General features: G+C 51.9%; 4 protein-coding genes across 4 annotated transcripts; 2 read left to right on the top strand and 2 right to left on the bottom strand.

Annotated features, from left to right (window-relative positions):
• Positions 1–1,558: 1,558 nt before the first annotated feature.
• Positions 1,559–2,025, bottom strand: PC9H_005710 (uncharacterized protein; the record flags this gene model as incomplete). The annotated part of the gene is made up of 4 exons (XM_036775270.1): positions 1,559–1,622; positions 1,680–1,709; positions 1,767–1,799; positions 1,853–2,025. 4 exons carry the CDS (start codon positions 2,023–2,025, stop codon positions 1,559–1,561), a joined length of 300 nt encoding a protein of 99 aa, XP_036633772.1.
• A 940-nt stretch (positions 2,026–2,965) lies between these two features.
• PC9H_005709 (uncharacterized protein) lies at positions 2,966–4,296 on the top strand (the record flags this gene model as incomplete). Its single annotated transcript, XM_036775269.1, has 5 exons — positions 2,966–2,998; positions 3,024–3,611; positions 3,687–3,786; positions 3,837–4,254; positions 4,275–4,296. 5 exons carry the CDS (start codon positions 2,966–2,968, stop codon positions 4,294–4,296), a joined length of 1,161 nt encoding a protein of 386 aa, XP_036633771.1.
• Positions 4,297–5,627: 1,331 nt separating this feature from the next.
• PC9H_005708 (uncharacterized protein) lies at positions 5,628–6,774 on the top strand (the record flags this gene model as incomplete). Its single annotated transcript, XM_036775268.1, has 2 exons — positions 5,628–6,062; positions 6,637–6,774. 2 exons carry the CDS (start codon positions 5,628–5,630, stop codon positions 6,772–6,774), a joined length of 573 nt encoding a protein of 190 aa, XP_036633770.1.
• Positions 6,775–12,300: 5,526 nt separating this feature from the next.
• PC9H_005707 (uncharacterized protein) lies at positions 12,301–13,250 on the bottom strand (the record flags this gene model as incomplete). Its single annotated transcript, XM_036775267.1, has 6 exons — positions 12,301–12,316; positions 12,367–12,467; positions 12,516–12,637; positions 12,700–12,840; positions 12,924–13,127; positions 13,175–13,250. The coding sequence occupies 6 exons, from the start codon at positions 13,248–13,250 to the stop codon at positions 12,301–12,303; spliced, it is 660 nt and encodes a 219-aa protein (XP_036633769.1).
• Positions 13,251–13,649: the final 399 nt, after the last annotated feature.

Here is a 13,649-nt window from a genome sequence, read left to right as displayed (position 1 = left end):
GCCAAACAGTAAGGCGCGCTGAACGAGGTCGGCCTCGAGTGCAAGAGGAATACTACTTAAGTAGCCGAGCATGAAGAAACCGAGAAGGGACAAGAAAGGAAGACAGTCCCACGGTAATTATGAATTTCCCACAATCAGTACTTGACTGCGTTGAACAAGTTGGCTTTAAATTTGTTGATCCTGTCTTCCTCCGACTCGTTGGTTTCCGGTGGACAACACCCTTCTCCATCGCGCAGTTGGCAGCACGCAAGCATCTGAACTGAGTCTGTGCGCCTCACCTCTCTTGAGAAAAACAGCAACCCCCCGCTCAATGACCCGACGACTAACACGACTAACACGCTGCTACTAGTACGTACATACAACGGCCGTCACCTTTCAAGGTGGACATCTTCACATTTGGGAGTGGTAGGAAGGAGGGGATCCGAGTCGCAGCGAATCAGCAGCACTTCCATTTCCCAAGGCTATGGATGTCCGCGTAGAAGTGGATCCAAGCAGGGACTCGCGAGTGCTGCCACGTCCCACGGATGTGCTCCTTTGGTCGGCATCTCTGGTAGGGAGTCGCTTGGGCTCCCCTGCCCTTGGAGGAGACCGCATACCGCGAGACGTGGACGGCGCCACTGTTGCGGAGTCGGGAGGCACTGAGGCGTCTCTAAAGGCATCTATAGTGGTTAGAAGCCCTTCATGCGCCAAGGATGCGTAACTACGATGCTTAATATCTTGACAATGAGAATCCAATGCTCACTTCTGACTTTACGTGCCCTGCGCAGTTTGTTTCTGCAGTAAAGAATACAAAGCACCATTGCCGCCAGCGAGATCAAGCCCAACGCCACACTGAGGCCCGCTATGGTTCGCTTGTCGAGCCTAGCGATTTCACCTGCGATATTAGGGCCCGGTCTGCTCGTCGAGATGTTAGTCCCTACCTGCCAAATTTGGCTCCCACGGTTGGACCAAACCTGGCCCAAACCTACTCCAAACCGACAGTTTGGTCTGCTGTACCAGGGGGTTTGCGGGTGGGTTAGGACCTTCCTGTCACATTATTATGTCAGCGTTAATATACCTGGTGGCACCTTGTATCAACTGCATTATCTATTCCCTCCAATAAACAGTACTACAGCTTGTGGTGTTTATTTATTAATGAATGTTAGTGGTGAGATAGCAGGACGAAGAAGTGAAAAAAGGACAATCCGTGGCTCGAACCCGCAACCTTTCCGTGCTAAAAAGTAGTACTCAAGCGCGCAAACCGCTAAACCAACGTACCACATGTTAAACTCTTTTGGACTAGTATATCACCTACTGAGCCGGGATACTTCAGGTCGCCGACAAGAAATACAAGAAATACCGAAAGCAGAAGTTTGCATGTATTTACTTTGCATCTATTGCTGCTTTCCCACCATGATGTCTGTGACTTATTTGTGACGATTCCCAAGCGCCCTGAGCAGACTCCAGCGCTAGGTTTTGTCAAGTTCAATCTCCGCCAACCCCAGGCCCGAGGGACTGACATCTCGACGAGCAGACCGGGCCCTTAGGGTCGCTTCTGGGGTGAGTCGCAGAGGATACGTCACCTGGAGCTGAATGGTGATTGTACTTGGGCAACGCCCGTGGCTTTGCGCTGCTCTGAAGTGCTTTACTTCATGTTGTCAGCCATCGAAGTGGCCTTCCGATGTGTAAGATGGGCTTACAGAAGCGGCGTGGATATGAGCGAGGATGTTCTAGCCGTAGCTGGAATCAGCCTTCTTTATATCCAAGTTAAACATTGGTTGACTCACCGACTAGCAGGAGGGTTGGAGGCTGAGGGAGACCTAATGCTCGTGAGATATAGGCATGGGAGATTGAGGAGTCATTTGACGGTTACGTTGGGACTTCGCTGGGCGCTGTCGAGGGAAAGAATGGGATGGGTATGGAAGGGCCCCCGATAATGTCAGCATCGCTGGGGAATGGGGGTGTCACGGTTGGGGAGATGTCTGGTGGGGGGATGAGGGTGGAACTTGATGAATCTTCGGCGATTACTGATTGACTGCTAGACATGAGAGTTGTCGACGAAAGGCAATGAGGTTCAGAACGAAGAAATCAGAGTTGTATGAACGTAGTGGGTGTCCGAACCGACTTGACAGCGAGTACAAGTACGAGGAAAGGAACTTTAAATCAATGGCGTCCTACAGACAGCAACGATACTTACAGGAGCTATAGCCATCACACGGGCGTACCGGGCACCATGCCTTGGACCTAATCAACTGACCACAAAGTGTCACAGCATCCAACATAATTGGAGTGATCCTGATGTATTCCAGACTTCTGGATGCGCGCGTAGCTTGGGTGTCCACCTAAGTCATCGATGTCGATGATATTTGGATGATTGTCATGGTTGTTATCTCGGCATCAAGAGATGTAGTAACCTAGATATGACTGCCGCTATCATTGAGTTGTTGAGTTCAGAGCATCCCATTGGGATGTGCTTAGACTGATACGGAGGTCTTAGGGCGTGTAGGTCTACGTAACGGCGCCATCGAATTCCCCAGTGAGGGCCACGGGCGAAACTATGAATGCAGGCGAATCATCATGTCGAACCATGCTGACTGGATAAGAGTGAGTGGGCATCACCATCACTGCCACAATCGCAGTCGCGAAGCCAACGTCTCATTAACAGTCCCCACTCAGTGTAGCCTGGCAAGCACAGGCTTCTGGCGTGTCTCAAGCTGAACCAAGAACCCTGGCCTCGAGGTCTCTGTTGGGCCGCTTCAAGGCATGCCAGGCATAGTGCCTGTCATCAATATATTCTCACGCTCCTCCTTCTTGCACTGGTTTTCATCAAACGAGTCAGACAATGCATGCACAATCCTCCTTCTCGCCAGTCGTCAATCTCAGGCCGACCGTAGCTTCGACAATTACCGTGCTCAAATAGCCAGCTCTCAGACCTTTGTGCTCAAGTCTATGGTCGTGATCTGACAGCACGCTGCAGTCAACCACGATGGCCTCTTTGTACGGTATAAACTGCTTCCAGGTAAGCAAGAGCCATACATTCCAAGACTCGCACGGAACGAGCTGAAGATAGTGGCAAGACGCTGCCCACGGAACTCGTCTCCCTCGTTGTTCAAGAACTGCTCTACGACCGCAAGTCGCTGAACACCTGCGCCTCGACGTGCAGGCGGTGGCGCTCCATCGCGCTCCCCTTCCTCCTCCCTCGTCTCTGTCTGCCTGATTCCATCAACTTCCTGCGCGCATACCAATTCTTTGTGCTTGACGCGCCACGCGACGGCACCGGCATCGGGCAGTCCGTTCGCGAGATAGTGGTCGACCCACACTTCTCCTTGTCGCACCTCGTTTCAGAGTCTTCGACGCCTGTGTGGCACGATCGGCATTGCATGCTCGCATTCCTCCGCGCGTTCCCCAAGCTGAAAGCCCTCCACTGCACCTTAGCCGTAGCGAGTCTTGTCTCTTCATATCTTCCACGATCTTCGATCACCACGCTCGATCTGCACGGCTGGCGGTACGACATCCTCAGCTTCACCAAGCTCCTCCGTGCAGCAGCGGGAACACTGCGCAGCTTGACGCTCAAAGACATCCGATTTCCCAAGCGCAACGGTGGCAAAGTCCACACATTCTCCCCGCTCCAGGTATCCATGCTCGCACTGACAGAGCTGTCCGTAATCTGTTGTGAGAATCTCCGTTTCTTTCCGTGCGTGATCCAGATGCCAAATGTGAAGACATTGCGGCTGGACAGCTGTGATATGCCGTTTACGGCCTCCCTGCCGGCTTCAGTGAAGACGTTGGTGATTCAACGGGAACAGGGTAAGCCGTTGTAATGTTATGCACGTTCAGAGACATTCAACGTCGTCAAGTCCCTGCACATACAGCTACGGACACGGACACGGGCAACCTGCTTAGTACTGCCAACGTTGTTATAGTATGCCGGCCTACTGACTGGCTCAGACGCAGCCTCCAACACACAATCACCCGAATCTGCGTCCCATCCAGTATCAAGCACCTCGAGCTGGTCCTCCTCGGCGTCGGTAATATCATCATCCACCCATCTTCAACCCTCGCCGACCATTTCGCATTCCTACAGGAAGACGGGCTCGAAGAGTGGGTTACTCGTCTCCACAAAGGCGGGTTGTTGGAACGGTTGACCATAACGGCTGATCGAAGTCACCCCCCGTTCCTGCAAGAGCTCCGGGATCGATTTCCTTTGCTGCAGCGCCTTGGAATACTGGACATTCAGACGGAATCACCGTCGGTCCTGGCTCCCCCGCGTCTTCGGTACGTCGAGTCCTTCACAGGGACGTGGTCGTGGACTCGTAGCTGGTAGCGGAGTTCCGGTGCTCTTTGACCGAGAGACTCTTGATTTACCTGTGCTGTTTTGTTACTTTCGTGTTCGTTTGTCCTTCGCACGTTTATGCCCTACCGTTAGTTCTAAGAACCCTTCACCCTCGCCGTTCTTCAACCGGTTGCATGGCGCGCGACCCGCGAATAGCCCGGCAGTAGCAAGGTAGTCCTATGAGCTTCGGTCCCAGGCAGAGCCACGCATTGCGCATCAGGCTTCAGAGACACCCTCCGGGAATGCACATTGAAATGGATGCGAACGCTTGTTGTACTGACCTTCATGGCTATCGATTCGTTGGCGTCGCTGGTCACCGGTCATCACCAACCAGTCATAGCGCATAGTCACGCCAGTACGAAGGAAGGGGCAGAGTTAACCTTCGGCATGTTGCTATGCTCATGCTGCGCACTCCACATGTTGAGTATAAAACCAACGCCTTCGATGGGTCTGAACGGTTGATCCCGCCGCTTCTGTTTCCGCAGACATCCCTCCACGCTTCAAGTTGTTGCTGAGGACGATCATCGAACGATCATCGAAGATGGAGAAGTCGAGCGCATCATGAGTTCGAACATAGAATGGTAAACGTTTCGTGGTATCGTCATGAGACGTGATCGTGGTGGCTCCCAGGTACGGGTACGGGCGCTGACTCTAAATTTAGAGTACTGCAGGTTTGGGTTTACTTCCCAGATCGACGCTGAGTAATGATTGTTTGGTCATCCACTACTGGCCTCCAAGCCCTCGCCTGCTAGCCTCTTCCCCCCTCACACCATAATCGTTGGTAAGTACTATGACGGCTTCTCATGCTCATCTGTCACTGCCAATCTATTTTTAGAATCTGCCCACAATGGATCACGGTGATCGTGGAGTCCATGGTGATCGTGCTGTGTGCTGCGCGTATCTGATGCATGATGTATTGAACCATTTTAACTTTGGAACACTTAGCGGTTACTTTCAAGATGGCCGTCCTCCATGCCGAATACCCGATCACCCGAGCAATGTGTTGCAGGTATATAAGTCTCTCTGACTCTGCCACCTGCGTCATTACCGATATAAAAGCACGGTGGAGCTGTAGATTATTCCATCAGAGCAGGTCTCCCCTCAATTCATAGTTTAGTGCTGGACAGTGAGCAGCCCCCAACTATTTTGCCGCGAAATTGACTCAGAACCTGTGCCCTCTAGCTTAAAATCTGTACCTTGCCTTCACATTCACGCAAAGTCGACCATAATGTGAGCCCTTCCAATCATTTCGCATAGTGACGTACACACTTCCCCGCTGACCTTCCGCACTTCTAGATCATTTTTCACCTCCGCTATGACACGCATCGCCTTCTCCGTCTCCTCAATATTCATCCTCTTCGCACTTGTGGCGAGCACCGTCCTGGCCTACCCGGTCCAATTTGAAAGCCACAGACATACACACATCGGGCCCACCAGCGATTTTGATCTCGTCGTCGAGGGCGTCGCCAATGCTCCCCCAGATTATGAGTATGGTCTTGACAAACGGGGTGTGTATAGTGTCGATGTCATGGAGGAGAGGGATTTCGACGACTTGGAGGAACGAGACTGGCCTGTAGAACTGGACGAGCGGGGCGCCACACCCCCTCCGCCAAGCAAACCGCATACCACGCCGCCCGTTAAGCCCACGCCGCCAGCAACGCCCACGGGGTTTAACCCCCCGGACCAACCCCCCAGAGTCCCGAATGTCTGGACAGAGCAAGAATTTCAGAAGATGAAAGATTCGCTGAAGGTATGCAACGCAAATGGGCGGTGTCACATGGGCTGTGAGTATTTTTTTATCCCCCTCCCAGGGTACGTAAGCCCTTCGAGATGCTGACCACGAGGTGTTTTGTTGTGCCGATGTTTAGTGTGCCCGCAAGGGAGGAAGCCCGGTCCTTTCCACAATACGATATGTGGATAAGTCTCTCTCAGGTAATAACTCGGAAGGTATTGGATGCCGTGGACGGCGTAGGGGTCGGTGTCTCGCTAGCCAGCGTACTATGGCCACTGGACATTGGAGTATGTAGCATACTCCAGAATCACGATTGCTTGTTGTATATAGTTGGCTCAGTCATCTGCGACTCAATACTCAAGGCTAGCGCTCGTTCGTCTTGGACAGCGATCGCGCGTTCAGGCAGCTGGGGGTTGACTAGTCCCCACCGGAAAGAGCTAGCCTTTCCTTCCGGCACTCGATGAGCTCCTGGGATGCCAAGATATCAATGATTCCAAGTTTTCCTCGCAGCGAACAGTACAGTTTTTACTCAATGGCCAACAGGTACACAATGGCCAACAGGGTTTTGCGTTATGCATAGACTTCTTGGTAGGATGTCAAGAGTAGTGTTGCCACGGCTCGGCTCAGCTCGGCTCCGGCCCAGCTAGGGCAGCTCATCCGGGCCAATCTCCCATTAGCTGAGCTGAAGCCGTGGGGAACGGCTGGCTTAAGGCGGCTTCGGCTTGGCTAACGGCCCAGCTGTGGCTTGCTGCCTAATCGGGCTTTTCTCATTTCCCTACTGCTCACGACGACGACACCAGCCGTGCCGACCCCAAACTGCTCAGGGACCGCGCGGGTCCTGTACAAACTAGCCTCTATCCTTTATCACCTGTTTTGCATTCTCCAAGGACACGTACCTGCATGAGACTCGTCGAAGACAAGATACAAGAAATGCCGAGTCCACATCGTTTCGTAGCTCCCATGGTGGGCTTCATGCCTCAAAATCGAGTACAGCATAGCTGGCAGCTTAGGGCCCGGTCTGCTCGTCGAGATGTTAGTCCCTACCTGCCAAATTTGGCTCCCACGGTTGGACCAAACCTGGCCCAAACCTACTCCAAACCGACAGTTTGGTCTGCTGTACCAGAGGGTTTGCGGGTGGGTTAGGACCTTCCTGTCACATTATTATGTCAGCGTTAATATACCTGGTGGCACCTTGTATCAACTGCATTATCTATTCCCTCCAATAAACAGTACTATAGCTTGTGGTGCTTATTTATTAATAAATGTTAGTGGTAAGATAGCAGGACGAAGAAGTGAAAAAAGGACCATCCGTGGCTCGAACCCGCAACCTTTCCGTGCTAAAAAGTAGTACTCAAGCGCGCAAACCGCTAAACCAACGTACCACATGTTAAACTCTTTTGGACTAGTATATCACCTACTGAGCCGGGATACTTCAGGTCGCCGACAAGAAATACAAGAAATACCGAAAGCAGAAGTTTGCATGTATTTACTTTGCATCTATTGCTGCTTTCCCACCATGATGTCTGTGACTTATTTGTGACGATTCCCAAGCGCCCGGAGCAGACTCCAGCGCTAGGTTTTGCCAAGTTCAATGTCCGCCAACCCCAGGCCCGAGGGACTGACATCTCGACGAGCAGACCGGGCCCTTAGGGTTAGTGTTTTTGAGGGCCCTTCGATGGCTAGGTGCGTGCCCAAGATGATTTATGTCCATTATTTCGTGCTGATTAGGCTGTGCATCCGTTCTCTTTGTGCTTCAGTAGCCTACTCAACGGAATCAGTCGCGTGGGTCCAAGCTATACAAATTATCCTTGCTCGTATGAGTGTATCAGCTGTAGCTTAAATGATATAATACATTTTCTTGTGCACTGTCAAACATCCTCCCACTCGTTAGCATCACCCGAGCCTTCCTCGACAATCGCCTCGTCATCCGCCTCTTTCGCCTCCGCCGCCAAACTTTCAAGGAACGTGGCAATGTCAGTAGGCCGATTCTCAGCCTCCGCCAGAGCTTCAAGATGCAACAGCTCTTCGGCTTTGCTGGTGCCACTAGTGAAGCTCAGTGGGCGACCGCTCTTGATCGAGAACTTCATAACTTGCAGCATCTCCATCAAAGCTGGCTTCATCCGGCTTCGGCGTGCTGTAGTGGTCTCCTTCCCAGATGAAAATACACGTTCACATGGCACAGACGACCCTTGAATCGGCAGAATGTCCATGGCGAGGCGATAAATGCGTGGGTATCGTAACTTGTTCTCCTGAAAGCACGCTGGGTGATGATGCTTGAAGGCATAATAAAAATGAAGTCACGCACCTGCCAAAAGAGTAAGCTGGAGCTTGAAAATTGCTTGTCAATCAGATAAGCCTCGACTTCAGTCTCAAGATCGGAGTACTCGGTAGCAACGGGGGTATCAAGACCCAACAGGTTTGCTGCCCAGGATTGCTCCAACTGATCGGCTGGTGCAGCGTTGGATCCTGGGGACAAGCCGGAACGATCATCAGAGGGCGAGTCATACTTTCGAAGCTGGCGAAAGATAATTTAGCTTGTTAATAGCATCACAAATGACAAAAACTCGCCTCTCGCAGGAGAATGTTCTTTGCCCACTGGTATTTATGAGGTAGGTATTTACTGTAGAGCAACAATTTCATATTCGGGTTGATTGCTGAATACTCTGATTAGTAAAACAAAAGCTTGGAAGGAAGTAAGCATACCCATTGCGAGGACATAGGCTGGAACATCATCCGCACGGTTCCGGTAGACTTGAAGCTTGTTGAGACCTTGCTGAATGATGTGATGGAGTTCGGGGCGCTCTTCCTGGAGCGACTTCCACACGCGTGTCATTGCCTCGAATGCTGGAATTGCGTCACAGAGTGTTGGTGTTTTCTCGCCAGAAAGATGTTGTTGAAAGGCGTGTGGGACCTGCAACATGATCACCGTTGGTCAATCTGTCATCATTGTTGTGAGTACAAAACCTTACCTGGAGTACACACTTAAAAGCTTCGAGGGCCTCCCACTCCGCATCGCCCAGCTGATGTCGCTGGAGCTCAGCAAAGTCCGGTTTGGTGAGGAATCGATTAATAGCCTGCCGAGACATAGTCCGAGTTAGGCTCAGTCTGGTAAATGCAAAGACAGGCTTACCTCACGAAGCAGCAGAGCGCGATCAACCATCAGAAGAGTCGATGACCATCGAGTGTCGACATCCCGAAGAAGCTGCAAATCCTTCTTGTGCAAGGCTTCCGCCACTTGCTTGAAATATTGCCGTCGCAGGGAAGACACGCGAATCTATGGAAAGGTCAGAAGGCATGAAAGTAGCTAACCAGCAATCGTGATACACGTACTGCGCGGATGAGTGTTCGCACCATGGCAATTGGATCGCGGCCCATGGCATCACGTAAAGTCGCAGTGTCTGCCGTAACTGCTGGTACAAAGTCAGGTGAATCCTCTGCGGCTAGGTCCATATCAGTCATCACATCAATCACTGCCTGGCATGCTAGATTAACAATGTGAGGAAAGCATCTGAACGCCGTGAACCGTGACATCAGCGAGAGTTTGACTTGGGAATGATTGAGATACCTTATTTGCCGCGCAAGCCTCGTGAAATCAATGCATATGTGTCGGCGATGTAGTTCTTCTTCCAGGAATTCGACAAATGTGTCGTTGTTCGAGGCATTATCCATTGTGATCCAACCAAGCTGTATGACAGAACCGAACAACAGTTATTAAATGTATGGTGAAGGCAAACCGAAGCACCACGGCAGTGGACATACCCGCGCTGTGATCCCAATGCGATCTGTAATGAATAAAAAAGCATGCGCCATATGCTCGCCAGTGTGTCGACCGGGAACATGATGAAACCCAATCAAATCTGCGCGCAGAATTAGAGTTTGCTTGATGCCGCTTCCGGTTTGAACTTCGATAACCTGGATCCAATGTGCCGTTACGGCCATGTACGGTACGAGATTGGGGTCTGTCCACATGTCCATGGTTGTGGATATTTTCCCTACAGATTTCTACCGTAGATATGTTATAGCATCAGTAGAGGGGTCGAGGACTCGTTCTTGTACGAAACAAACCTCCATCTCATCCTGTAATCGGTCTAAATGATCATACCACATCTGTTGCACTCGCTTGCGGATTGTTGTCCTGTGGGGAATATCAGAGTCGCGAAGCTCTTCGCGAAGCGTCATGAAGACGGCGCGCAACTGCGGCGATTCAATCACATTGAGTGACTAAAACAGTATCACTAACTCAAACTGATTTAAAAGAACCAGCTATACACACCTGATCGTCGCCGATGATCCACTCAGTCACAGAATCGACGAAAGCCTCTGGAGAGTATTTGCGGTCATTTGGAGGGGCACTATTACCTGGCGGCGCCCGGCCCTGTTGTCGGCGATACTCAGCGACAACCGGGATGGCAGCTTTGGCCTTGATCTCTATGCCCAGCACATCACATCCCTTAATCCACTCATCACGGTGACATACGAGCAAGTGACGGCAGATAGGATCAGTGGCAGTGGTCATGGAGAAGATGCCGCGACCGCGCAATGGAAGCGGCGGAGGGTTAGCGTTTGCGGAGGGGTGAGCGACAACTCGATCTCGACTGCCAGTGGTTGATGCAATGAGTGGCTGAATAAAACGACGGGATTGCAGCCGATACTCACTGACAAAATACACAGAACCAACGATCATCTTCACGCTGGACAAAAGCCCAGACATCCGATGCTACAAAGCGGCCTCTGCTTTGGCTTGGAGCAGCGCCATTACGCTGCCGTCGCCGCAAACTGCGATTCACGCTGTGGGGACCAGCGCGGGGGAGCCCGGGAGTTCGTGCTGGGGTACGTGACGCTACGGGAAATGTACGCGGACGAACTCGAGGTGTGGCGACAGCCTGGGCTTGAACAGGAGGAGACGAGGGCAGCGGTGAAGTACGGCTGGGTGAATCGGGATCACTGATGTTGCTAAGGTCAATGTCCTCATCGGAATCCGGTGCCGGAGCGCGACGGAGAGTTGTCGCGAAGTCGTGGCGCAATGTTCCTGACTGAAACGGGTTCTCGGTATCATCTTCGAGAGGCTCAGCAATTGTGACATGGCGCTGCGGGATAGCCAGGGAGCTTGATCCGGCGGGCGGTGGTTCTGCGGGACCCGGTTCTACTTGTATGTTCGCAGGGTTTGAGCTGTGAGCGGGCTGGGTACCTAAAAGAATTAATAAGATCAATGAGTACATAGATATGATACCTCGCGCTCACTATCTGACGCGACCGGCTGTGCTGGCGCAGCCGTTGCATTGTGAGCGCCATCGCGTCTGCGACGGGAGGGTGCTCGTGTCTGTGCTGCCGCCATGGCCGGTATATTGCCATTAGGAACAGTGTCTGATGGCGGGGCAGCTAAGAGCAAGTTTTGAGTAAAAGAATTCACAAAATGGATCCAAATATTCAGATGAACTTACGCAGTGCATCTCCTTGCGCATTGCGAGGGGGAAGAGTATTTCTCGTGCTTCGCCGAGCAGGGGGATCGATCGACACGTCATGCACTTGCGTGGGAGCTAGAAAGGTGAGCACAAAAATACACGAGGAAGGAGGAGAGAGTAGCTTGCCTGATGCCTGAAACATTGTCTGTAGCATCCCGTTCGGAAGCTGTGTTGTAGTTTCGCGGTTTTTTCGTCGGGGTGCCATGATGAGTCGGAGAGATGCTGCTGAGTGCTACTTAGGTGTCAGTATTCCCTGGCTTTTGAGGAAAAACCCACATCCAAATCAAGAGCTTATGACAATGCTCTGACATCTTTGAGCACACTGGATGACTTCATACTGCGACGCGATGCAAGACGGGGACCTTGAAACTAAACAACAGCTGGAGCCACTGAACAACGAGGAGATCCTTGAGGCGCAGTCACCAAGCCGGCTATCCACTGAAATGAGGAAAATGTGTTGTCAGAGGATGTAAATCGCGCCCAGTGACGCGCCGGTAAACATTTGAGGGTTCAAAGTGGTGAATAACAATTGCGCAGCATGTTTTGCGCGCCAGCCTTCGTGGTCGTGCTTGCATCATGGCTATCCATATTTGGGTCAAAGCCGACGGCTAAACAGCCTGAAAGCCGGGCCAGCCGTCCAAAGAGCCGAGCCCTGGGAATATCAGTCGCATGCCACGGCTTCAGCTCGGCCGGCCCATTTGCAGCTCAGCTCATTCGGCTAGCGGCTCCTGAGCCGGGCTGTGGCAACACTAGTCAAGAGGACCACATATATGGTGTGGTTTCTGTGAAGCTGACTAGCCGTGACGGACTCTGGCAGAAGCGGTCAGATAACCATGTCATGCAGAGCAGCTGACACGTACTCAAGCCCCCATTCAAACCCAACGTTATCAGAGAAGCAGACCTCCCCAGTGAATCCTTGGTTCGTGATGCAGTCCTCGTAGAATCCCAACATCGTCCCGGCCTAATTCCGTCAATACCACGACTCCGTGGCGAGCGACGATGCACGCACCATAAGGTAGTCGCAGAACCCGAGGTCGGGACCGCCGTCGGGGTTCAGGTTTACAAAGCCCACCAAACATGTACCCAAGGAGTACGTCCGCTTGAACCCAGGGGGCACAACGAAGTTCGGGCCTATTGAGCATAACAATCACAATAAGACTCGGAACAGTGTGCGGACGCAAATGGAGGCTCACAGGAGGGGCTTTTGGGGATATTGCAGGGGAAGGTGTCGGTGAGTTCATCCTGTGCGCGCTGGTCCAGAGCTGATTTGAGAGCCTGGCAGTCGGCGAGCAAGGGGGGATCAGGCGAGAGGCTAAGGTCGTTCGAGCAGAAGTCTGTCCATACAGGGTGAACAGTGACACCACTAGTCAGATATCTACGCTTTTGACCGAAGCCAAGGAGGGTGTAGTTTGCATACCAGCGCCACCGCATCCGAACTCGCAGCCGTTGTTGATCACCCGCTTGCTAAGGGACGTTTCAGGCGTGGCTGACCGGTTTCGGCCTGGAGAGTTGAGGGGCAATCTGGCGAGGCGCGCGGGTGAAACGGGGGTAGTGGTCATTGTTATCGTATGTTCGCCGATTGTCACGACTTCAACATTTGACGCGGGACGCAGTGCATCAGCTATGGGGGTTATTAGCGTAGGATTCGGCGCGGGATGACGAGCTCACCCTTGAGCGCGGCACCAAGCACGCCTGGGCTCACGGCAAGGCCGATGATGAGAGAGGTGATATCGAAAATATGCATTTGGACTTGGGGCTGTAGCCACTGCAATGCATGGCCTGTACGGGTCCTATTGATCTATAATAGTACTTGGTAAAATAGATGTTAGAATAGGAGATGGAGATGAGATCCACATTGTAAAAGAAGATAACAGATGGAAACTGTGGAGTAGACAGTAGCAGAATGAATAGTGGTGAGCATCAACAAATAACAAACTTCCGACCTGTGACTTTGTCTTACATGGACTCATTCAATGATAGATATAGTACAGAAAAACCAGATTGTGAGAGGCCTATTTTGAGTATTATTGCTGTTTACAAAACAATTGGCACTGGCACCCTTTTGTAGAAAAATGCACACTTGGGTGTGCACATCTTCGGTGAATGATAACTTTGGAACATGGGCTTAGCAGCCTTACATCTA

The sequence above is a fragment of the Pleurotus ostreatus genome, assembly GCF_014466165.1.
Source record: "Pleurotus ostreatus strain PC9 chromosome Unknown scaffold_3, whole genome shotgun sequence".
In the NCBI taxonomy this organism is placed as follows: Eukaryota; Fungi; Basidiomycota; class Agaricomycetes; order Agaricales; family Pleurotaceae; genus Pleurotus; species Pleurotus ostreatus.
The sequence above is the reverse complement of the archived record's forward strand: the minus strand, read 5'-3'. Positions and strand labels throughout refer to the sequence as shown.